Genomic DNA, 24,586 nt, shown 5'->3' with positions numbered 1-24,586 from the left:
TACTATGATGCATAAGTACGTTCCACATTTTTTCACATTGCCTTTTTTTGCATTGCGGTAATGAGAAATGGGGGGGTAAAATGCTTGCAACTGTCATGAAATGTCACAATCTAAAAAAAACTTGATGGCCCCAAATTGGACTTAATTTTCTGTATGTAACAATTTCATTTGTCTTTTTTTTTTTTTTTTTTTTTGATATTGGAAAAAAATAAAAATAGGACTGTAAGAATCACCTAAATAAATGCAAACTCTTGAGCTTTTCTCAGTGTGATCAGAGCTGTTTTAGATGCCATACCGACAAGTGATCCTGCAGAATCATTTTTTTACACTTGCAGTTTCAGTCATGATCCAATTATGAATCTCGACGCAGTGTGTATGAGAACACAAGTTAGTTGGCTATACCCTATAGACACCTGCACATCTTGGTGGAGCATCACATTTTTAAATGTAAAATTAAAAGAAGCTAACTGTAGCCATTCTCTCCACTTTCATCCAACCACAGGTACACTGGAGAACCTTGAGGACCTGTACCTTAATGACAACCCCAACTTGCATAGTCTACCATTTGAGTTGGCTCTGTGCAGTAAGCTGTCCATCATGAGCATAGAGAACTGCCCCCTCAGCCACCTCCCGCCCCAGATCGTCGCTGGAGGCCCTTCATTCATCATCCAGTTCCTCAAGATGCAGGGACCTTACCGTGCCATGGTCTGAGACACCCTGTCTGAGGCTCACACACTGTACAAACAAAACCAACAAAGAGGAAAAACAACATTGCTATTCAATGTAATTTTTGAAGATATCGTCATCATTATATCTAGGACAGGACTCTATAACTGGGTTCCAGATGGAGGAATCATAGCCAGTTAGGTCCCCTTTACCACACAGTCAAGTAGAAAACAATGTCTAGGCTTCTGTTGCCTGAATTAATGATTATATACATTAGTGATTCTAAGAAAAGAGGCGCTCTTCAAATGTTCAAATAATCTTGCCAATTTATCGAAAGTCATTTTAGTGGTTTTGATGCCAGGAAACAGTTGTATGCAAAAACAAAACATTTTTTTACAACTTAATTTTTTGCTGCTGCTGCCGCAATACTGTATGTTGGTTTGTTTTATTTTTTTTAGCCACAGATCTTTTTTTTTTTTTTTTTTTTTTTTTTATCCCACAACCAAAAGATTTTTATTGTACAGAGGACATGTTTGGAAGCAGTCTTAAAATTTTAGTGTTGATTTTTTTTATGATTATTATTATAGAAATTGTGCCTTTTCAGTGCAGTTGGGTGGTTTGTGTCTGAACATAATTATCCAAGATGTTTTAATACAAAAAGGATGAATTTGCAGAAGTATCATTTATTCAGTAATTCTTTTTATTTTTTTTATTTTTTATTTTTTTGTAACTGTTGCTGATTGCTTTGTCAGTTGCTTTTTTTTTTTTAAATATTCATTCCTCTTATATGTTGGGCTACGCTTGACATTTAAAATGTATAGATCTGCGATTCCCAGTGATTCTTTAGTTTTCTGCGTTATCAAACTGTGAAAACAAAGCAACATAGTTGAATGAAACATTTAAATGAATTGACAGCAATCTGGTTAAGGTAAATGGTTAGGTCTTTCGAACTAGAGGGGTGATTGTAACAAAACCTGTTAAGGAAATATCCTGGTCCTATTTTACTCCAAAATCAAAAGAGACAAATACTAATTTATATTTTGCATACAAAAAAAGTCTGCCTATTTTGAGGGACATTAAGACTTTTATTTTCATTCACATTTTTTTCATGACACATCTCCCCCCCCCATTAAGAGTAAACTGTCCAGATGTGTTACAAGAATGAGAATTGTCATTGAAAATAATAGGAATATTTTAAGTAAAATGTCAGGACGCGTTACGGTAATAAGAATCATCATTAAAATCAATGGGAATGGTAAAAGTAAAATGTCCGTATGTGCTACGGTAATGAGAATTAGCATTGAAAACAATGGAAACAGTAAAAGTAAATATCTAGATGCATTGTGGTAATGAGAATTATCATTTAAAACAATGGGAATAGTAAAAGTAAAACATCCAGATGCATTACGGCAATGAGAATCGTCATAGAAATCAGTGGGAACAGTAAGAGTAAAATGTCCGGACGTGTTACGGTAAGGAAAATCATCATTTAAAACAATGGGAATAGTAAAAGTAAAACACCCGGTAGCATTATGGTAATGAGAATCATCACTGAAATCAATGGGAACAGTAAAGGTAAAACATCCAAATGCATTACGGTAATAAAAATTGTCACTGAATTCAGTGGAAACAGTAAAAGTAAAACATCCGGATGTGTTACGGTAATGAGAATCATCATTGAAACCAATGGGAACAGTAATGGTAAAACATCCAAATGCATTACGGTAATGAGAAACATCATTGAAATAAATGGGAAGAGTAATGGTAAAACATCCAAAAGCATTACAGTAATGAGAATCGTCATTGAAATCAATGGAAACAGTAAAACATCCGGACGAATTATGATAATGAGAATCGTCATTTAAAACAATAGGAACAGTAAAAGTAAAACATCCAGATACATTACAGTAATCAGAATCATCATTGAAATTAATGGGAATACTAAAAGTAAAATGTCCGGACATGTTACAGTAATTAGAATCGTCATTGAAATCAATGGGAATAGTACAAGTAAAATGTCCAGACACTTTACAGTAATAGAAATCATCATTGAAACGTCCTGAAAATAATGTCACAATGCAAAAAATCTGAATTTTCTGTATGCAAATATAGTTAAAAAAAAACTTTGTGATTTAAGGCTAAATATGACCAGCATATTTTCTTGACAGTTTTCATGATTATCACCCAAAGGGGAATGTCATTCAAAGCAACCATTCTGAATCAGTTTAAAGGTGCGCTATGACTCTGGGTCTCTGTCCGGCTGGAGTTTTGATTGGTATTATGTTTACTTGTCTGCCATATCCACAGTGTTGTGCTCTGCTTGAGTCCTATTGGTGAGAGTTTGCATCTACAAATCAGGTGCTGTGAACAATGCTAGCCGTTAACGACAGATCTGGAGGCCCACATTTACTGTGAGGAATGCCCAAAACACCCATTTACATCAGTTCTCTTCATTATTTCTTGACAGAATCACCAGTAATGGTCATTGAATCTAGGACTGGTTGAGTTTCTGCTTTTTACATTTTTCCAGGACACTGAACCTCTACATTCAAAGGATCTTAATTTTGTTTGCACCATTTGTTTCATACACCACACCTCTTATGCTGCTGCTTTTAATGCACTTTGTATTGATATTTGGCATCCACCTCAAGTAAAAGGGTCACAATATTTCATGTTACCAATTAAATGTATGGATGGGGGCATTTTTTATTATAATGATTATTTCTGAAGTATTTTATCATTTATTTTAATTTTCTATCATGTATATTTTATAACAATGAATGAGAAAAGTTTGCCTCAGCAAATTCAAAAGCTATTATGAACCTTATTTCTTTGATTTTTGAGGCTTTCATGCTATCTCTTTATTAAATGTTTTGATTTGAACTTTTCTGCCTGGCTAGTTTGTGATTCTGAATATTTAAAATGCATATCATTGGTTTCAAATGGTGCAAATCATCAAAGTATTCAAATTAAAGCCCATTATGTTTTGATTATACAAACTTTTTAAAAGGTGGAATTTCATTTGGTGTAGTATTATATCAAGTGACTGTAAATTTACAACTCCACTCTAGTTTATCAAGCCAAATGTATTCCTGTTAGTGTTGCGTCCATGCAGTTATTTTATTATTATTATTATTATTTTAAGTTCCCACTTTCCCTTTTCATTTATAAAGACATTGTCTGCATTGGCAGCAGTGTAAAGATCTGCAGCCACTAAGAGTCTCTCAGAGGCCCTTCATGTTCGTGGGGCCTCATTCGGCATGAAGAAAGGACACAAATCGCTGCTTTTTATCAACCAGCAGAACCTGTTGCTGCTTTCTGGACCTCCTAAAAACGTAATGCTGTAAAAGAACCGAGACGTTACAGACTGAGATCTCGGCCGGTTCTACCAGCACAGATGTTCTGTTACTGATGAAATCCCTCTGGACCCGTTCGGCCAATACGCAGACGCTGAATACAAACATTGTAAAAAGGGCTTTCTCTGTTCATGCTTAACTATACACCAGAGGCATTGCATTCCTGGTTTTGTATAAAAGCTTGGAACTGTAATTTTTTTTGTTTGTTGTTTGTTTGTTTGTTTTGTGCGTGTGTATGCGTGAGTGTGTGAGGGAATAGTTAGATGTTAAAATGGAATTATTATGTGACAATAAATGCATGTGATGAGTGCTTCAAGTGAGATGTGCATTATGGATACGCCATTGTGACGTGTTCCATTTAAGTTTTCTGTTTTTGTTTTTTAGCATTTATGTGCCATTTATGCAGGGCTGATTTGAAAGTCGGCTAACAGTTATATCGGTCAATTTTAGACGAGAGAGCATTTATCGCAAATAAGGAATGTAGTCACACACACACACACAAAATACATTAAAAAAATGAAATAACGTACTTTTGAATTGTAATCAGCCAGAGTGGCGATTCTGATTTTATATTGTTCTGGTGAATCCATATGATTTGAGCATAAGGGTATGGTTTATTTTTCTATTGTCTGTGCTTTTAGGTCATAGCAACTGTATAAATGAAATTCATTTTCCATGTTTGATTGTTTTGATTTTGTTTTATTGTAGGAATGAGGAATGTATATTTCCTGCTTTTTTCTTGCCTTTCCATGTATAGGAAACAAGCATGTTAATTTTCTTTCTTTTAGATTCATTATTGTCTGGGTGGACAGGGGTTAAAAAACCAATACAAAAGATAAAATGTTGCTCTTTCTTAACTGCAAAATGTTTTTCTTTTACTTCTTAGGGTATCAAAAGTGTTGTGCAGACATGTCTAGCCTTTCTCTTGAAAAACAGCCTTTAAGATGCATCTCTTGGTTTCTCTTTTCTTTCTAACTCAGCCAGACTGAGTAATAGGACCATCTTCCATCAGATCAAGTCTTTGCTTTGAGAAGCATTCTTCAAATAAATGTTCATTTGACTGCCTTACGAATGTCACATCTGTACTCAATAGTCCAGCGACATAATTGTCTGCAGCCAGATATTACATCAGAATTGTCTGGTCGAAGCTATACAAATATTAAATGTTTAAAATTCTGCACTGTTTCTAGGTCACACGCATTGGCCATGTTAGAACGCGAGATGCTCTTAGGAACATTCTCGGGCTGAATCTAACAATCCATTATAATGCAACCAATCCTGCATTGTTCGATTGCACACAACATTCCATATGACCACAAAGCGCTCGTTTAATTTAGCTGATGTGCCGGTAGGTGTCGCTGTTTCATTGCTCCTCGCTCTCGCGCTTTTCTGAGCGCGCGCACACCGTGACAAATCGCCCTCGAGAGTTAAACGCGCTTTCTCTTCATCATTATCATTGATCTCTTTCTCGTCTGAGACTGTCACTAGATTTTGCTGTGGTATTTTTGGATGTAATGTGAGGATTCCCACGGTCATGTAAAATCTGGAAATATCTGGGAATTTTAAAACCGTTCTTTTCAGGCCTGGAAATGAGTGTACTGGAAATTTCTGTGGCGAGTGTAAATCTTTCTAGTTTTGCTCCGCTTTAATTGGCTAGATATTGCTCTTTTTGAATGCTTGTGTAGAGTAAAAGTCGCCTGTAATCCAGTGTAAAAAAGAAGAGCTCTGTGAGTTCATTGAGGGTTTATTGGAGACATTTGTACACTAATAAGTAGTTCAGTAAGCACAAGTTGTAAGTATTACGTTTACATCTATACTTGTGGTTCTCACGAAACCTGACAAGAAAATGTCCTGTTCATATTTAAGCCTACATTTAGGACCATCAAGATTCTTTGCATTGTTACTATTTTCAGGACATTTAAGTTCAACCAAAATTTCATCATTTACTCACTCTCATACCATCCCAGATGTGTATGACTTTCTTCTGCAGAACACAAATTCTAGAAGAATATTTCAGCTCTGTAGCTCAATACAATGCAAGTGAATGGTGACCAGAACTTTGAAGGTTCAAAAAGCACATAAATGCAGCATAGCCATGTCTTCGGGTGAGAAAAATATAAATATTTAAGTCCTTTTTTTGACCACCTTTGACCCTGACCAGTAGGTGGCGATATGCATGAAAAATTCGAATCGCCAGTAAACAAAAGAAGAAAGTGAAAGTGAAAGTAGAGATTTATAGTAAAAAAAGGACTTAATTATTGATATTATTTTCACCCACACCCATTATATCGCTTCTGAAGATATGGATTTAACCACTGGAGTCTTATAGATTACTTTTATGCTGCATTTATGTGCTTTTTGAACTTTCAGAGTTTTGGCCATCATTCACTTGCATTGTATGGAGCTACAGAGCTGAAATATTCTTCTAAAAATCATAATTTGTGTTCAGCAGAAGACAGACAGTCATTCACATCTGGGATGGCATGAGGGTGAGTAAATAATGAGGGAATTTTCATTTTGGGTGTACTATCCCTTTAAGCACATTTAATTTTATTATTTTTAAAATAGTGAATATTAAAGGCAGTTGCAAAGGAATACCAATATGATGTTCAAACACTTTACAATTGAAATTTTTCCAGCAAAATTTTTATGTCACGATAATGAGAATTTCATAACGACCATCTTTTTTTACGCATTGCGATAATAAAAATTGGGTGGTAAAATGTGCGTAACTGTCATGAAAATATTGTCACAATGTAAATAATCTTAATGGCCCTAAAATAGGCTTCATTTTCTATTTGCAAAATATACTTTCTATTCTTTTCATTAGCTTCTTTTGAATCTGGAGTAAAATTGGACGAGGATATTTTCTTGATGGATTTCGTGACAATCACCCATTAATTCAAAAGATTAGGTACATGACAACACACAAATTAAAATCCATTAATATCTCTATAAAATTATTTAAAATGTCCTTATTATAAAAGTCATGGAAATGCATTGGTCAAACATTGTGGGAACTCTTTTTATTTTTGTATATTTAGCCTATTGTTTGTCTGTTTTTATCAAGTAAACAATTATTAACCACTAATAAACAATCACTTTTTGCTTATTCTCTCTTAAAAAAAAGAAAAAGACAAATGACTTTAACTGACTTTAACCAGATGGTCACTGATAAAAAGTGTTTCAAAGGCGCTTTTGGCGTTTCCACATCTCCTCGCCCGCCGCCTGCTTAGCAACGGCAACTCGGAGGCTGGTGTTCTGAGAAAGAGGGCGTGTCTCTTATTAAGCATAAGGGAAGTCATTTAGAACGCGAGTGCGCGCACACTCATCACTCTTTCCTGCGCGCGTCTCTCTCTCACACACAGCGCGCTCACAACAGGATAATGTGATTACACATCTATTAGCTCTGTGTGCGCGAGACGGAGTCAGATCATGCGCGCGCACTGCTGAGTTGAGCGCTGATGATGAAGCGCTGTCTTTACACGCTCCACCGGGGAGATGCGAGAAATTAATGATGCAGTTTGTCTCTTACTGACCGACGTGCAGAAGAGAAGTTATACTCAGAAGAAGATGTTTTGAATGGCTTAATTTTGTGCGTGTTTTAGTTTTTTCCTCAAAGGTAAGATCCATTCCTCTCTTACTTTTTGTTGTTAATATATAATATTGTATTTTTAACAAATCATCAGAAACAGCAGAATTGTTTTTTATTTTTTTATTTTCGTATTATTCATTAGCTTTAGTTGGCATTGAAATATTTTACATTATTTTTGTTGATTATTTGTTTAAATAACTTACTATAATATATATATATATATATATATATATATATATATATATATATATATATATATATATATATATATATATTATTTATATTTTGTATTTGCTACATTTCTGTTCCTTGTTTTGCATTTTTCTGCTAATTGATTATTTTGTATCATCTATTAAGTTGATATTACAATATTTTACATTATTTTTATTATTAGTTGTTTTTATAATGTATTATTTAAAAATATTGATTTTTACTTTTGTTATTCTTTTTTCAATTATTGCTACATTTCTCTTGTATTGCATTTTTGCTTATTGATTATTTTTGTATTATCAATTATATTTATTATTTTAAGTTATAATAAAAAATATTTTACATTATTATTATTTATTCGTTATTTGAAGAATGTATTATTTAAAAAATTCAGTTTAATTTTATTATTTTATTTTTTCATTTATTGCTACATTTCTTCCTTGTTTGCTCATTTGCTCTTCCAGTTTTGCTCATTGTTTATTTTATATTATCCATTGTATTTATAACTTTTAGTTACTTTTAGTTTTTAGTTAAACTTTTAGTTTAAATGTACTTATTAGTTGTGTAAAAAATTATATATATATATATATATATATATATATATATATATATATATATATATATATATATATATATATATATATATATTCCTACATTTCCCTTCCTTGTTTTGCATTTTTTGGCATTTTATTATGTATTAGTTGTTTTTTAATACTGTTTTAATTAATATTATTATTCCTTTTCCTCTATTTTCGTTACTACTAAATTTCTCTTTATTTCTTTGTAGATTTCAAACGAGCATCACTTTTGCTCAATGCCAAGATGTTCTCAATAATATGGAAAACATAAAGTGTCATCAGCTGAAAACATAATTTCAGTTCCACCAAGCCCATGTGAGAGAAGAGACAATGGGGTGTGAAAATGTGACCAATGGGACGGAGAACGGCAAGCCGCCCTACACCCTATTGGTGGCCCTTCCACTGAGCGTTCTGGTGGGGCTCCTCATCCTTCTCATCGTTTTCGGCAACGTGCTGGTTGTCATCGCCGTTTTCACGAGCCGAGCTCTCAGGGCTCCCCAGAACCTGTTCCTGGTCTCACTGGCATCAGCCGACATTTTGGTAGCAACTTTGGTGATGCCGTTTTCTTTGGCCAATGAGCTGATGGGTTACTGGGCCTTTGGGCAAGTGTGGTGCGAAATATACCTTGCCCTGGATGTTCTCTTTTGCACGGCCTCCATAACTCACCTGTGCGCCATCAGTTTGGACAGGTACTGGTCAATCACACAAGCCATTGAGTACAACCTCAAGCGCACGCCGCAACGAATCAAGCGCATCATTTTTGGGGTTTGGGTCATTGCCGCCGTAATCTCCTTCCCGCCTCTCATTACCATGGAGAAGGAAGAGGGCTCCATCTGCGATATTAATCGAGAAAAATGGTACATTATCTCCTCTTCCATTGGCTCATTTTTCCTTCCATGCATCATCATGGTGCTCGTCTACATCCGAATCTATCAGATTGCCAAGAAGAGGACCAGAGCACCCACTGGGGACCGGAGGAAAAAGGACGTAGACCTGAAGGAGAATGATCAGGGCGAGAAGGACCCTCACAAGAGACTAAACGGGGATCCCACCGCTGAGCCGGATGGAGCCAATGACAAGGGCGAGATAAATGGAGTGGACATGGAGGACTCGTCCTCCTCCGACCATAAGGTCTCCAACCCCTGCTCCCTCAAGAAGAAGCGCTCCAAAGGAAAGACCAAGCTGAGCCAAATCAAACCAGGAGACGACAAGCAAGAGGTCTGCCAGACCACCAAGACCAGCAGGTGGAAGGGCCGTCAGAACCGCGAGAAGCGCTTCACCTTTGTCCTAGCGGTGGTTATTGGCGTATTTGTAATATGTTGGTTCCCTTTTTTCTTCACGTACACACTGACGGCGTTTTGCAACTGCTGTGTGCCGGTGAAGCTTTTCAAGTTCTGCTTTTGGTTCGGCTACTGCAACAGCTCCCTCAATCCCATTATATACACCATCTTCAATAATGACTTCAGAAGGTCCTTTAAAAAGATTCTCTGCCGGAGAGATAATAGGCGAGTGTTGTGAATGGGCTGCTGGGCTTTTTCTTTCCATTTTTTAATGTCATAACACACTGACCAGGACGGTCCTACTCAGATCATGTCACTGTAATTACTTGTGTACAGTAAATCAACATGCCATGTGTAATTTTACAACAAGAAACTCTCACCTGCTTTGTATAAGTGTCACAATGTAACCATGCATGGTTATGCAATTACAGCACAATATGTGGCAGATTCGTCCATTTCAGAAATGTATTGTTGTGTTGTAGTTCTTAATATACTGTATGTGCTGTATATTTTGTAACTGTGGTATTTTATGATCTAATAATGTGGAGACCATCAGTAAGCACATTTACAATGGCAACGCCATTGATGTTGCTCAAAATGTGAAATACAATTCAAAATGTGCCAAAGGAGTAAGGACTATTGTGGCTATCGGCCTTCAATCTTTGTGCTGTGCTGCAATACTCATATGCAGAGTGTCAAACTACTTGCTGCAATGCTGATTGTCTTCTCATGGCGCCTTTTTACTTCCCTGACATATTGTGTAATTCATTATGAAGGTGTTGTTATTGTATGGCGCAGGAATCGTCTTTTATCCCTGCCGGTAATGGTTCATTTAAAATCTCGATATGCACCGTTGGGCAAAAAGAAGTTGAGCTAGTCTGACTGGAACCTGACGTGTCGGTGTCACAACAAATTTTTCTGCTTTTGATGTAAATTATATCTGTCATTCCCGATATAATGGATGGATTTTTGGTCCCATAACACAAGCCAATTACAGAGATTATTGCAGTGATTGCTGGAACTAATAAACCAAGTGACAAACAGGCCAATGTTTTATTCCTGAAAGCTACATTACTAGATGAGTTTGCATCTGTTCTCCGACATATGGAGTGTGATCTTTGGGTCTGAATGCACAACAATACAGAGAGGAATACTCAGCAAGATATCAAATGACTGACAACATGACAACAGAGTGTCTGCAGGTCAAGGTGAGGATAAACCTCTCAGAGAGATCATCCTAGTGCTGTTAGATATCCAGTGGAGTGAGATGGAGTGAGTGTCCTGTCCATTCCTGTTCGACCTAGTAACACGGTTAAAAAAACAAAGGTCTCAAATGACATATACAAACTACCTGTCGCTGTGCATTTTGCCATATCTGAAAAAACTCATTTTGATGTATGACTCAGCTTGATATTGGCTGTTTTCTGTCCTGGTTGTGCTCTTGAAGTGTTTTGCCACTAAGATCTAAAAAAAATTTGTATGCACTCACACTCTTAACTGACAAAGAAAAGCACTCAAGAAAATAAAATAAAAAAATGCAGAGCCTTCTTCATTTGTTTTTCATTTTTTTCTAATAGAAAAAATATAGTCTGATGACTTAAGAACCTGACTTGAGAAGATAAGCTCAATCGAAACATTTGTGACATGCTGTTGTTTACCAAAGAAAATAATTTTGACTAGGGCAAAATTTGTCAACTTATGCAAATACTTTTAAGACAGCAAGATGCTTTTTTGAGTAACAAATGAAGAGAATGCTTATTCAAAATAAGCACTTCAGAAAAGGGTGCATCATTTCTTGTTCATTTCAATCACATTTGGCATTTCATAACATTTCAAGTATTCTTTTAACAAATGAATCTCCACTGTGATCAGATGAGAGTCAACTTTGAACATTTTTCACAACAAATCTATTTGCCCCACTTAAGAGAAACAATGTGTTTTATAGGGGCTTTTGCCCCCAAAACTATCCTTTCATATATTGAACAGTTTGCAGGGAGGACAGAAACCTCTCATGGAGCAGAAGGGCAAAAGCTCGTTTGATCTTGATATTCAGTATGAATACGGACCGTGAAAGCGGGGCCTCATGATCCTTCTGGCTTTTTGGGTTTAAGCAGGAGGTGTCAGGAAAGTTACCATAGGGATAACTGGCCTGTGGCGGCCAAACGTTCATAGCGATGTCGTTTTTTGTTCCTTCGATGTCGGCTCTTCCTATGACTGTGAAGCAGAATTCACCAAGCGATGGACTGTTCACCCACTAATAGGGAACATGAGCTGGGATTAGACCGTCGTGAGACAGGTTAGTTTTACCCTACTGATGATGTGTTGTTGCAATAGTAATCCTGCTCAGTACGAGAGGATCCGCAGATTCAGACATTTGGTGCATGTGCTTGGCTGAGGAGCCATTGGTGTGAAGTTACCATCTGTGGGATTATGACTGAATGCCTTTTAGTCAGAATCCCCCCTAAACGTAGCAATACCGCAACGCTGCCGGACTCCGATTGGCCTGGGATAGCCGGCCTACGAGGGCCCGGCGAGGAGAGCCGTTCGAGACGGGCCGGGGTGTGGCTGGATGAGTCCCGCCCCCTCGCATCACGCACCGCATGTTTGTGGAGAACCTGGTGCTAAATGACTGGTAGGGGGAATGCTATTTATTGAGTTTTTTGGGAGAAAATACATTCAAAGGTGCCCCCATTGTACCTTACCTCGGCTCTTCAGTGTCCCGGGACCTCATTTCACCCTATTTACCTCACCCATTTTTTGGAGTTATGCTCCCTCCTCTTAAGTATTCCTCAAACTTTCTCCTATGAATAATAATAATAAAATGCTACAAATTCAGATAGATAAAAATCCACCCACAGGAATTACATCAGTAACACATCACCAGAAGTTCATCCGCCCAGAAAAGTAGTTCTACTGCAAAAATAATTAATAAAACAAGACAACAAGAATACAAACTGCAAATTTCTCAGCCTGATCTCATGAAAATTACGTGACTGTGGTGACATTTTTGAAAAATTATATTACATGGTTCCTCACACGTATCACGGCAGTTCCGAGGTGAAATGTCCACTAAGTGGCGCTAAAAGCGAGTTAAATGTTCTCGCAAACAGGTGAGGTTTTTAAGGTTAATGCTCTATCAAGTTTTAACTCAACAAAACCTACCTCACTACCCTAAACCTTAAACTTAAACCTAACCAAAAGTGTCAAAAGCAAATGTGAGATTAAAAATGCAATTGCTGTAGCAACAAGGCAATTTTGTGGCGCCTCTATGACACTTTCGGCACATGTGTCGACTAACTTGCTCTTCAGGACTCGTACCCTTTACGTTGCATGGGCAACGCTCTATCAGTTGAGCTACCATGCAATTTGTTTGTACTCGAACAAGCTTGTAAATGTAGGTGGTTATGTAATGTAAATGTTAAAATATATCACCTTACAAGTAATGCACTATTGTAAAGTGTTTAGATGTCATAAGATAGTGTTGTGTGTGGATCACAGCAAAATGTATATGTTTATGAACTGATAATCTGCTGCTTTTACTCGTGATTTGTGTAAAAGTAAATAAAAGTCATTGTTGTTTTAGTGCCTCTAGTGTTAATTTCACCAGGGAACTGTTGCAATAAGTACAGTGAGCCACGTAGAAATATTTTTGCAAAAATTCAGGTATAGTAACATGATTAAGAAACCAGGTTGAAATTTCAGCTTGAGATTGCCTTGTCCCATAGACTCCTATTGTAAGTGCATTACTGTAAACGTGTAGTAATTCTTTTCTTTGGTAATCAACAGCATGTCAAAGATTCTTCCCATTGAGTTGAACTTGTAAACCAGGAATATTCCTTGTAATTTCTCACTTATCTTTTACCATGTAAGTCTATGCAATTACATTTTCATTTTCTGAAAAGCACATGCAAATGTCCTTCCACTTTCTCAAAAGTAAACAGGGAGAAGTTTCTGGTATCTGCCAGTGATTCTCTCATCAAGTTAAAATTGACTTTAGTGTATCAATTGACTTTGTTTCTCCACAGACATCCAGTGATTATTTTCCTATTTATTTTGCATGTGATTTTATGCTTCTCTTCGTTCCCAGCACAAATTTGGGAAGCATTTTACAAGTCCTGTAAAACACTGCCTGCGGTTAAAGCTCCCCAGTGCTGGCAATAAATTTCTGTGCTCGAGAGAATGTACTGAGACCTTCATAATTATGATGGATCATGATAATTTTATCTCAAGTATAATCATCACTGAATCTTCAAGACAGCTGGCTGATAATTACGAAGTTGAAAATAGGGTTTTTATTACATGCACCTGTAGTGATTTCAGAACCCTTTTATAAACTTCCATAAAGGCATTAAATGGCAACTTTAAAGATATGGCAGTGCATTGCCACCCACAGAGGCAGAGATATGACATGATATGAGCTGGTGGCGGGCAGGCGGGCGGGGGTTTGAGGCAGAGGGTGTGATGTGAGCGTGAGTGTGGAGATTGGCCATTCTGAAGTGGGAGATGGCAGAGATGGGCATGTGGTGATGGACGTTCAGTGGGTGTGGAGAAGATTGTTGATGCTTTTTAGTTTGTATAGAGTTTTAGTTCTTTAGTAGAATGAGAGGCAGGGGGATGTTACAGTGTTCTGTGGTGGAAAAAAACCCCTGAAAGTGAATTTATTATATCACTGCAGGTGAGGACTGAGAGAACGACAATTTTTTGTCTTAGCTCTTGTTGTTTGTTAATGATTCTATAAGATTAGACTCTTTTTAGTTCTATAGAGGAGAAGAGGTGTTTAAAGTCAACATAAAATAAAAATGTACCCTATTTACTTTCTTAAAATCATGTTTCTGGTGTTATTGTGCTCAATTCATCAGTGAAAGATTAAAGTACTCTTCTGTGACATACTGTCGATTTCCTCAGAAAATAATGTTGACTTGACCCTTAGTTTGTAAAAACAAACAAAAATTCTATTTACAATAATGCACTTACAGTACCTGTTTTTTTCCTCTCGCTTTTACAATTAAGGGTGGAATCAAAAATATTTTATATGCTAATCAACAACATGTCACAGATGATTTAATTTAGCAAAATAGCATTTTTGTTCATAGTATGCATGAAAAAAAAAAAAGGGAAAATGTACTTTATAAGCCAAGAATTGCCTTTTTCTGTTGAAGAACTTACATGAAAATTAATTTACTCACCCTCATGCAATCCCAGATGTGTATGACTTTCTTTCTTTTGCTGAACACAAACAACATTTTTTAGAAAAATATTTCAGCTATGTTGGTTCATACAATCCAAATGAATGGTGACAAGAACTTTGAAGCTCCAAAAAGCACTCAAAGGCAGTGTGACGAGGAGGGCACGGCCAGGCCGTGATGGTGCACGGCCGGCACTGAATCAGCTGATCAGTGGGAGAGCGAGATAAAGGGGAGTCGGAGGCGCCAGTTAGAGAGAGATGCACGTGGCCGCGCTGCATGTGTTTGTCTATGTTGCTTTAAGTTCATTTATATCATTAAACCTTACATTTACTATTCGGCCAGTTCCTGCCTCCTCCTTGCCCATCCTTTTAACTGTTACAGGGAGCATAAAAGTAATCTATTCAACTCCAGTGGTTTGATCCATGTCTTTTGAAGTGATCTAATCATTTTGGGTGAGAACAGACCAAAATATAACTCCTTTTACACTGTAGAGTCTCTAGGCATGATGATGATTTCAAGCTCGATTACACCTCCTAGTGCTAGATGCATGTGCAGAGCGCTAGATGGTGCTAGGAAGTGTAATCAAGCTTGATCACCAAGTAGACTACTGATGTCAAGATTTATAGTGAAAAGGGAGTTATATTTTGGTCTGTTCTCACCCAAAATTGATTAGATTGCTTCAGAAGACATGGAATAAGCCACTGGAGTCTTATGGATTATTTTCATGCTGCCTTTATGTGCTTTTTGGAGCTTCAAAGTTTTGGTCATCATTCAATTGCATTGGATAGAGCTGCAGTGCTGAGATATTCTTCTAAACATCTTTGTTTGTGTTCTGCAGAAGACAGAAAATCATGCACACCTGGAATGGTGAAATATTAATTTAAAGGTGCACTCAGTAAATTTTTGTCTGTCATTTTGGACTTGCACTGACACCTAGTGGTGGGGATGCAGCATCATTCAAAATCAGTAGATTTCAGTTACAGATGTCATTGCAGAAATTCACTATTCACAGTCAGTCATGGTTAGTTTAATCCATGAATGAAAGTATCTAATAACAGGACAGTTACTGAGATTAAGCGAGTAGTATTCAGCTGGTCAAGTGATCTCAACATGGCAGTCCCCATGAGGGGACCCTCTCCATGAAGAATAAAATAGCTTTTATAAGGTTACTGATATGACTGGAGTCTTCATCTCATGTGAGTCTTCATGATTTTATATGTATGTTTCAAAATTATACTTTATTTCTTTTCGAGGAAAACTTTTTTAATGAGCAAAAAATTACTGTGTGCACCTTTAATTGTAAAAAGAAAAAAGATGCAATAATAGTGAATGGTGACTGAGACAAACAAACTGCCTAACATCTCCTTTTGTGTTCCACAGAGGAAAAATGTGGTTTGGAACAAACATGAGGGTGAGTCATTGAATTATCAATACTGCATGAACTATCCCTTCAATGTTCACATTTGAGCATTTCCTGACATAGAACCGTTCTCAATACTGGCGAGCATCAAGGGGCTCCTTCCAAATAGTCAGAAGAATTTTTTTTCAGTCTCATTAAAGCCAAACCAGTCATTTTCCACTGCTTACGTTGCATTCCCTCACAGAGTCAGTGTTTACCTTAATTTCCAATTTGTTCTGTTTTAATATTGACAATATATACTCAACACACATGCACGGACGTGCAAACACAAACATGAATTCTCCCTCTGGCACGTCTTCAAATTTCAGCAGCAAATTTCCACTTATCAAAACAAAACCACAAGGGAAAAGGGCAACAGATGCGAAGAGGAAACCATATGAAACACTGACCACTGATTCCCAGAGGACGCTGTGTGAACGGAATATCGCAGGAGTCTCCACTCGTTGCAGGAGTCACTTACTGTTGAAGTGTCTTCTGACATCCATAGCCCCTCCCCGTCCTTACAGACCCCAACAGCTTTACATCGGCATGAAGTTATCTGACCTACGGGCCATTTTCAGTTCATGTGACAGAATAAAGACATTCACCAGGGACTAAAACTATATCATACTGATTTATTGGAACGTCAAATTCAAAAGCTGTTTTTGCATCTCAGTTTGCCAAAAGTTTCATAGAAGCACCACAAAATGACGTGGTTGCTTCAGCAATTGCATTTTTCATCTCACATTTACTTTTTATGACACTATTGGTTAGGTTTACATTTAAGATTGAGGGTAGGGAAGTATGTTTTGTTGATTCAAAACTCGATCAAGCATTACCCTCACAAAAATCAAGAGTTCTGGCAAACTTGCAGCAAATTTGAAACTCATTATTTTCAAATACAAATGAGCTTTGCGGAAACTCTTCATTGTCGTCAAAGGTTTGCTGCAGGTTCACCACTACCGGTGAAGAGCTGCAAATTTCTGGCAAACATTTACGGCGAAACGCAAGCTCATTTGCACGTGAAAATAGTGAGTGGGAAATTTGTGGCAAGTTTGTCAGAACTTTAGACTTTCTAAACCTAAAAAAAACCCCAAATTGTTTTTAATTGCTTTTAGTGCCTCACAGTGGGCATTTCACTTTGGAACTGCCACGATATCATAATAAACCACATTATATAATTTGGCAAAAATTAGATCAGGTTGGAAACAACTGGGATATTAAAGAGAATTTGTGATTTTTCTTTCCTACGGATCACTCGCAAACATTGTAAGCTGAATTTAAATAATAAACCCCATCAGTATTCAGCTCATCTCCTTAGCTCTGTGTCCCCACAGACTAATTTTATAAACTGCATTCTGCAATTAAACACTCCATCTCCCTTGCGTCCTCTCCCTCTCGTTGCATTTATGTTCTTTTGTTTTTCCTCAAATCACCTGTCCATACGCTTCGAGAATGCAATGCGGTGTTTAAAATGCATATGCGTTGACTCTCTGGTGCACAGCTGCATTTAAGTGTATTGCTCATTTGATAAACACAATTTGATTTCCCACAGGGTGGATTGCGAGGGGAAAGTACGGTCTAGGCAAACACATTGGAAGGGGCAAGCAAATTCCTCCATTTCGCTCCCTCCCACTTTGCATCGCTCTCTTTAATAAGACATCTGCCTGTTTGTTTGGCAGCTGTAAAAAAAAAAAAAGAAATTGCTATTGATTAACAACATTGCATGAAGAACAAACTGCGAAGAGCATGCAGTGGGGTCTCTGTAGAAAATGCTCAGCTTTTGTTTAAGCATGACCTTTGAGGCCTTGCAACTTTCTGAATTCATTACCGCTGTTTAAAAGTGGCACAAACATGAATCTATTGTACCTATGCACACACAGATAGCCTAAAAGTTAAAATTGAGACAGCATCTGGAGACCAAGCATTTGGGCTTTTGGTTTTACCATTCAGCTTTTTGAATGCTCAGTGCAATTAACCATGCCTATAAGATAGGAAATAAAGCTTATCTTCTATGCAATGAAACAGATGTTCTCCCACAAACCCCTATGATGTAACGCTCATTTTCTTAGTTTTGCTATCATTTTGTCTATATGGCAAAGTCTGGGAATAAAGAATGGAATATGGTCCTGTGAGGTCCAGGGGCTCCTGCTTCTTCAGAGGTCCCTTCTTGCTGCCCTTTACTGAGCCCGTTAGAGAATAGAGAGGGAATACATTTTCTAAAATAGTTTGCATTCCCTCTCTATAAGTTCAGTGTTCCATCGCAATAGTTTGCATTCACTCACTATAAGTTTGATGTTCCTTCACAATAAATTTGCCGTTTCATTGCAATAGTTTCTGTTCCCTCACAATAAGTTTGACATTCCATCGCAATAGTTTGCATTCACAAGTTTGGGGTTCCATTGCAATAGTTTGCATTCACTCACAATAAGTTTGATGTTTCATTGCAATAGTTTGTGTTCCCTCACAATACATTTTGCATTTCACCACAATAGTTTGCATTCCCTCATGTAACATGCAGGCAGGAGACAAAGACGACAATGATGTGTGAACCCAAGTGCAGTTTAATAAGAATAGAAAGTGACAAAAGAACAAATGCAAAAACTAAACAAAAAGACTAACAAAACATGACTTGACTATGAACAGACCATGAAATCATGGTACACAAACAATACTCAAAGGACTAGAGAACATGAGGACTAGAAATACATAGACATGGGTAACAAGTAAACAAGATATCAAAACAACCAATGACAAGACTGAACTGATAACCAATGAACAGACAGAACTAATAAGGGGATAACATGACTAATAAACATAAAACAATGAGAAGACAAGACTAATGAACGTGATAACAAGACAGTGACTATAAACCAATGAGAACAAAACACATGAAACATGAGGGTCACATGACAAGAAAACAGTAAATCACATGACAGAGACAAACAGGAACAAGGAAGTGAAAACTTAAAAATAAAAGACATATAATCCAAAACATGAACAAAACACACATAAACGTTACACCTCACAATAAGATTGCCGTTCCATTGCAATAGTTTGCGTTCCCTCACAATAAGTTTGCCATTCAATTGCAATAGTTTGCATTCGCCCACTATTAAGTTTGGTGTTCCATCGCAACAGTTTTAGTTCCTTCACAGTAAGTTTGGTGTTCCATCGCAACAGTTTTAGTTCCTTCACAGTAAGTTTGGTGTTCCATCGCAATAGTTTGAGTTCCCTCACAATATATTTGGCATTCCATCGCAATAGTTTGCGTTGCCTCACAGTAAGTTTGCTGTTCCATCACAATAGTTTGCGTTCCCCCATAATACGTTTGCTGTTCCATCGCAATAGTTTGCATTCCCTCATAATATGTTTGCTGTTCCATCGCAATAGTTTGCGTTCCCTCACAATAAGTTTGCCGTTCCATCACAATAGTTTGCATTTCCTCACAATAAGTTTTCCGTTCCATTACAATAGTTTGGGTTCCATCACAATAAGTTTGGTGTTCCAGCGCAATAGTTTGCGTTCCCTCACAATAAGTTTGCCATTCCATCGCAATAGTTTGTTTTCCTTCATAATAAGTTTAGCATTCCATCACAATAGTTTGGGTTTCTTCACAGTAAGTTTGGTATTCCATCGCAACAATTTGCTTTCCCTCACAAGAAGTTTGGCTTTCCATTGCAATAGTTTGCGTTCCCTCACAATAAGTTTGCCATTCCATCGCAATAGTTTGCGTTCCCTCACAATAAGTTTGCCATTCCGTCGCAATAGTTTGTGTTCCCTCACAATAAGTTTGCCATTCCGTCGCAATAGTTTGTGTTCCCTCACAATAAGTTTGCCATTCCGTCGCAATAGTTTGCATTCCCTCACAATATGTTTGGCGTTCCATTGCAATAGTTTGCGTTCCTTCACAATAAGTTTGGTGTTCCATCTCAACAGTTTGCGTTCCCTCACAATCCTTTTACTACAGTAAATATAGTTCAACTGTGGTATTTGTAGTAAAACCATAACCACAAAATCGTGGTTATGGTTTTAAAGTGGCAGACTCAAGTTACATTTAAGGACTTTGACATGACTTTGACTTGAGGAACAATGATTTGAGACACGACTTGGACAAAGCGGATGACTCGGCAATTACTTAAATTTTTTTCATGTTTCATGTGCTATTATGATAATAAAAAGCACAAAAAATGTATAATAAAATACTACTTTATTATTGCGACAACAATTAATAGATACAATATTTTTTTTACAACAGAACCATGATAGCACATGCACCACCCTGACCATGTGCGAGTTTACATCTGCAAGTATGTTTTAGGTTGTTTGCTCATCTGTAATACGTCTGTAAGACATTTTTTCTTGGATGTCAATAAGACATTCAGCAGATGTCTTTGAGACATTTATGATTTAGAATGTTTGTAAATCTGATCTTATTAAGATGTTTAGTAGATGTTAATTAGATTGCGAGGCTCTCCAGATGAAAAGATCTAAAACAGACATCTTGGAGATGTACGTGTTCTATCTGGGAACCACTCATCCAGGGGTTGTGTTAACCGAAAATTCTCTGTCATTTACCGATATTTTTAAATCATTGACGGATCATTCCAAATGCTGTCTGTCATTTTTACAGATATTTTTGAAACAAGAGAACAATTTAAAACTAGTGTATTTTTTGTATTTATTTATTTTTAACCATCTTAACATGCTGTCACTCTCTCTATTACTCCCGTGCATGATAATAAAGTGCAAAAAAGTGTAGGAAAAAATAAACATATATATTAGCATGCCAGTTCTCCCAACTATTAAACTTGAATTTAATCTAAGCACAAATGTAAAATTTTGAGAAGAATTCTGTTATTTTAAATTAGTACCTGTATTATCTGAGCTTTATGTGTGCCTGCTTTTAATCTGTGTCACTGCATGTTGATATCAGACACACTAAAGAAGTTATGTCAAGTTCTTGTGCATGTATATATATATATATATATATATATATATATATATATATATATATATATATATATATATATATATACACATATGCAAATTTTCACATTTTACCATGGGATGGTTATTGCCTTTAAAAGCACCATGTTCAAGTTCAAAACTCTTGTTTTAGCACAACACTTGATTGACTGGTAGAACTTACCTGTTCCACCCTAGAACTCCTGGGTTTCACTAGAGTGTAAATGTTGTATAACTGAGTCCAATTTATTGAGTGTAATTTCCTGTCATTCAGATATAAATCAGTTTGTGTCATATGTCTGCTTGGATGTATGTTAAATGTTGCACTCTAATTTCCTGAGGTAACCTCATTAAGTTTTGTTTGTTGCTCTACATTGTGTATAAATGACAGTAAACCTGGTTTTGTTTGACTAGTCCTTGAAGAAAAGCTGTTTCCACTGTTCATGGTAGATCACCGCTTGCACGTTCCTTCAGTTCACTGCTGAAGTGGCTACTAGGCCGTCAATTTATGCAGCCAGCAACAATCTTGTATAATGTATAAGAAACTCCCCATTTATAATGGATTCTACGATGCTGAATGTAGCCCTATAATTATCAGGTACATGAAAACAAATAAGGCGGGTAAAAATAGACCATGTCTGAAATTTCACATCTCAATCCATCATAGTGATGGATAAAGATTTTTTTCTAGCACAACATCAGGTGGCAAAATCTTGTCAAACTTCCATAGCCCTACACCCATTATGCAAGTGCCATTATTTCGAGCGTCTGCTTCACAAAAAAATGTGTACAAATGTTCTTACTAATATGTGGAGAAAAGTTGTTAAACGTCCCCCTAGAGAAGTACTCCCACCACAAAAAGACAATTTAAACTTTACAGCTTAAATAATACATTGCACTGAAGAATTAATGAAAGTGTTAAAATATAAATGTAATAAAACTGCACATTTCTGCTTCTAGAATGTCTTGCCCCATAGATTTCCATTGTAAGCACATTACTTTAATGTTTTAGATACACTGAACTCACCCTGACCGTATTTCACCACTGGTTTTATTATTATTTTTTTTATTTGCTTTCATTTTGTGATAAAACTGAGAATGTACATGGCGCCTAACGTAAAGTAATGGTTTCTAGTGAATAAGAAAATAGCCTCTGTGAGTAGACAGATGGTAAATCCAAACCAGACAGTAGCCATATGTCTAACCTGCGTGTGTCTCCTCCGGTTTAATAAAGCCACAGACACCATGAACCAATTTAATGACTCTACCTGAGGCATTATCATCTGCCTTTGTAACTCAATTCTACATCAAATTTAACCATGTTATAAAAAAGTGGCATGTAGTGAACTTCTGAACTGAGGAGACAAAGTCCCCATTTTTTGAATCCAAAACACTGGAGTTTTTGTTTACCCCTTAACCCAAATCCCAACACTAAACATAACTGGAGTAAAAAAATTATTTTCTCATGAAAACCGAATCCATGTCTCGGAAGCTGCTTGTGGAATGTGCTATCAGTAGTGCTAGAGGGAAATGGGATCACTGATGGAGATGCCGCTTGTCAGTAATTTGAGTTGATTTCAGGGTACATGAACCTTCGGAAGCAACATGTCTATTTCCTGTGTGAACATGTTAAATCGACTCACTGAAAGGACCGAATTCTGAGAAGGAACATTTGAGAAGTTCTAGGAAATTCAACAATCCTGGTTGGTCTGAGTCGTTCAGTCAAGCTTTGATAAACAAATTGGATATACACTTGCTCTGCAAATCATGCAACAGTCCATTTTAAAACCATGTTTATTGAATATTTTCAATTTCATGCTTTTGTTCATGCTGTAATATATCTTGGTCTCTTTGTGATGTCAGTTAATTTATTGCTGTATTCCCAGCCCAAAAGATGAATAATGCAGGACATTATTGCAAAATATCTCAAATTAATCAAGGTGCACAAGGTTTTAAATAATAATAAAATAAAAAAAAAAAAAAATTATATAAATTCTGGACATGATTCATTCTACGGATTCTAAATAAAAATAGAAAAATAATTGGTGGGGGCCACTTCAGTGTCAGCATCAATTTCCCTCCATTCTCTCCTGCCCCTCTCTAGGGCACTTACTCATAAATGACACGTAAGGTAATTTGTAGGACCCTTTGGGGTCCCTAGGGGACAGACAGTTTGATGGAGAGAGAGAAAGAGTGTGAAAGAAATGGAGTGGATATAGAGAGGTGGTTATTATCTAACCCAGAAGCTTAGGAGAAGCGTTTTTGTTTTTTTTATAAAACACCATATGTTGACTATATGGCCAAAAGTATGCAGACATGGCCCTTGAAAATGCCTCTGTGCACCAAGTGAGATCCATAAAAAAATTATTTACTGAGTTTGTGGAAGAACAAAAGCCCAGACTTGAACCTCACTGAAAACCTTTAAGATGAATTGGAACACAGTCTGGAACAATGCCAACTACAGTTGTCACGGTTTGAAGCAGAGATGAGATGGGAGATGATGGATCTATATGCAGATTTTTAATGAAGGTGACGAAGGAGATACAAAATAATGTGGAGAAATGCAAAGAACCAAATAATCTATCAACTACAAACACAGGAACACACTAGGAAACATGCTAGGTAACATACTTGTTAACATAAGAACTGACAAAGAGTGATAAAAACTAGAGGGTATATAAACAAACTGGTGCTTGATGAGGAAATATGGAACAGGTAAAGAAGATGGGGAACAGATGGCTTTGATGAGGGCAGTGCACCATGGGAAATGTAGTATGGGGCACACTAATAACAGAAGACGATATCTATGTCAAAATAAGAGTCCTTAGGAACAGAAAGGTGACAAACTGTTACAGAACCCCCCCCCCCCACCAAGGGTGACTCCTGGCGCCCAAAGACGGATGATGGGCAGGATGATGCAGATGATGAGGAGGGATCCAGGGGACGATTATGAGGTCCAGGAGGAATTGGCGGACAATCAGGTGGCCAGGGATTAGTCTGTGGATGATCAGAATGCCAGTGAGGTGACCACAGGACAGGGACTGGGTCAGGGGGCCTGGGAGGTGACCACAGGGCAAGGACAGGGTCAGGAGGCCTGGAAGGTGGCCACAGGGCAGGGACAGGGTCAGAAGGCCTGGGAGGTGATTTGGTCGCAGGAGGTGGAGACTTAGGGTGTGGAGCCAAGGGAGGCTCGACGAAGGCAGGCAGAGCCATGAGAGGCTCGAGTGGCAGAGCCATGGAAGGTGGAGCCATGAGAGGCTCAAGGGGTGAAACTGGAGAACTTGGAGCCCGGAGAGTAGCTGAAGGCCCAAAGGACCAAGGTGGAGCCGGAGGCTCGGAGGACCAAGG

General features: G+C 37.3%; 2 protein-coding genes across 5 annotated transcripts in view; both read left to right on the top strand.

Moving 5' to 3' along the window:
* LOC127438945 (leucine-rich repeat protein SHOC-2) overlaps window positions 1-5,090 on the top strand; it is a 35,184-nt gene extending 30,094 nt beyond the window's left edge. For all 4 annotated transcript variants that reach the window (XM_051694880.1, XM_051694882.1, XM_051694881.1 and 1 more), the window contains exon 9: window positions 503-5,090. In XM_051694880.1, coding sequence (XP_051550840.1) covers window positions 503-711 — 209 coding nt within the window. In that variant the 3' untranslated portion in view covers window positions 712-5,090. The remainder of the gene's footprint in view (window positions 1-502) is intronic.
* Window positions 5,091-7,409: 2,319 nt separating this feature from the next.
* Window positions 7,410-11,222, top strand: adra2a (adrenoceptor alpha 2A). Its single transcript, XM_051694891.1, has 2 exons — window positions 7,410-7,644; window positions 8,615-11,222. The coding sequence occupies exon 2, from the start codon at window positions 8,736-8,738 to the stop codon at window positions 9,921-9,923; it is 1,188 nt and encodes a 395-aa protein (XP_051550851.1). The 5' UTR covers window positions 7,410-7,644; window positions 8,615-8,735; the 3' UTR covers window positions 9,924-11,222.
* The last annotated feature ends 13,364 nt before the right edge of the window (window positions 11,223-24,586 follow it).

The sequence above is a fragment of the Myxocyprinus asiaticus genome, chromosome 50 (assembly GCF_019703515.2).
Source record: "Myxocyprinus asiaticus isolate MX2 ecotype Aquarium Trade chromosome 50, UBuf_Myxa_2, whole genome shotgun sequence".
Classification (NCBI taxonomy): Eukaryota; Metazoa; Chordata; class Actinopteri; order Cypriniformes; family Catostomidae; genus Myxocyprinus; species Myxocyprinus asiaticus.
Note: the sequence above shows the minus strand (reverse complement) of the source record. Positions and strands in the feature narration are given on the sequence as shown.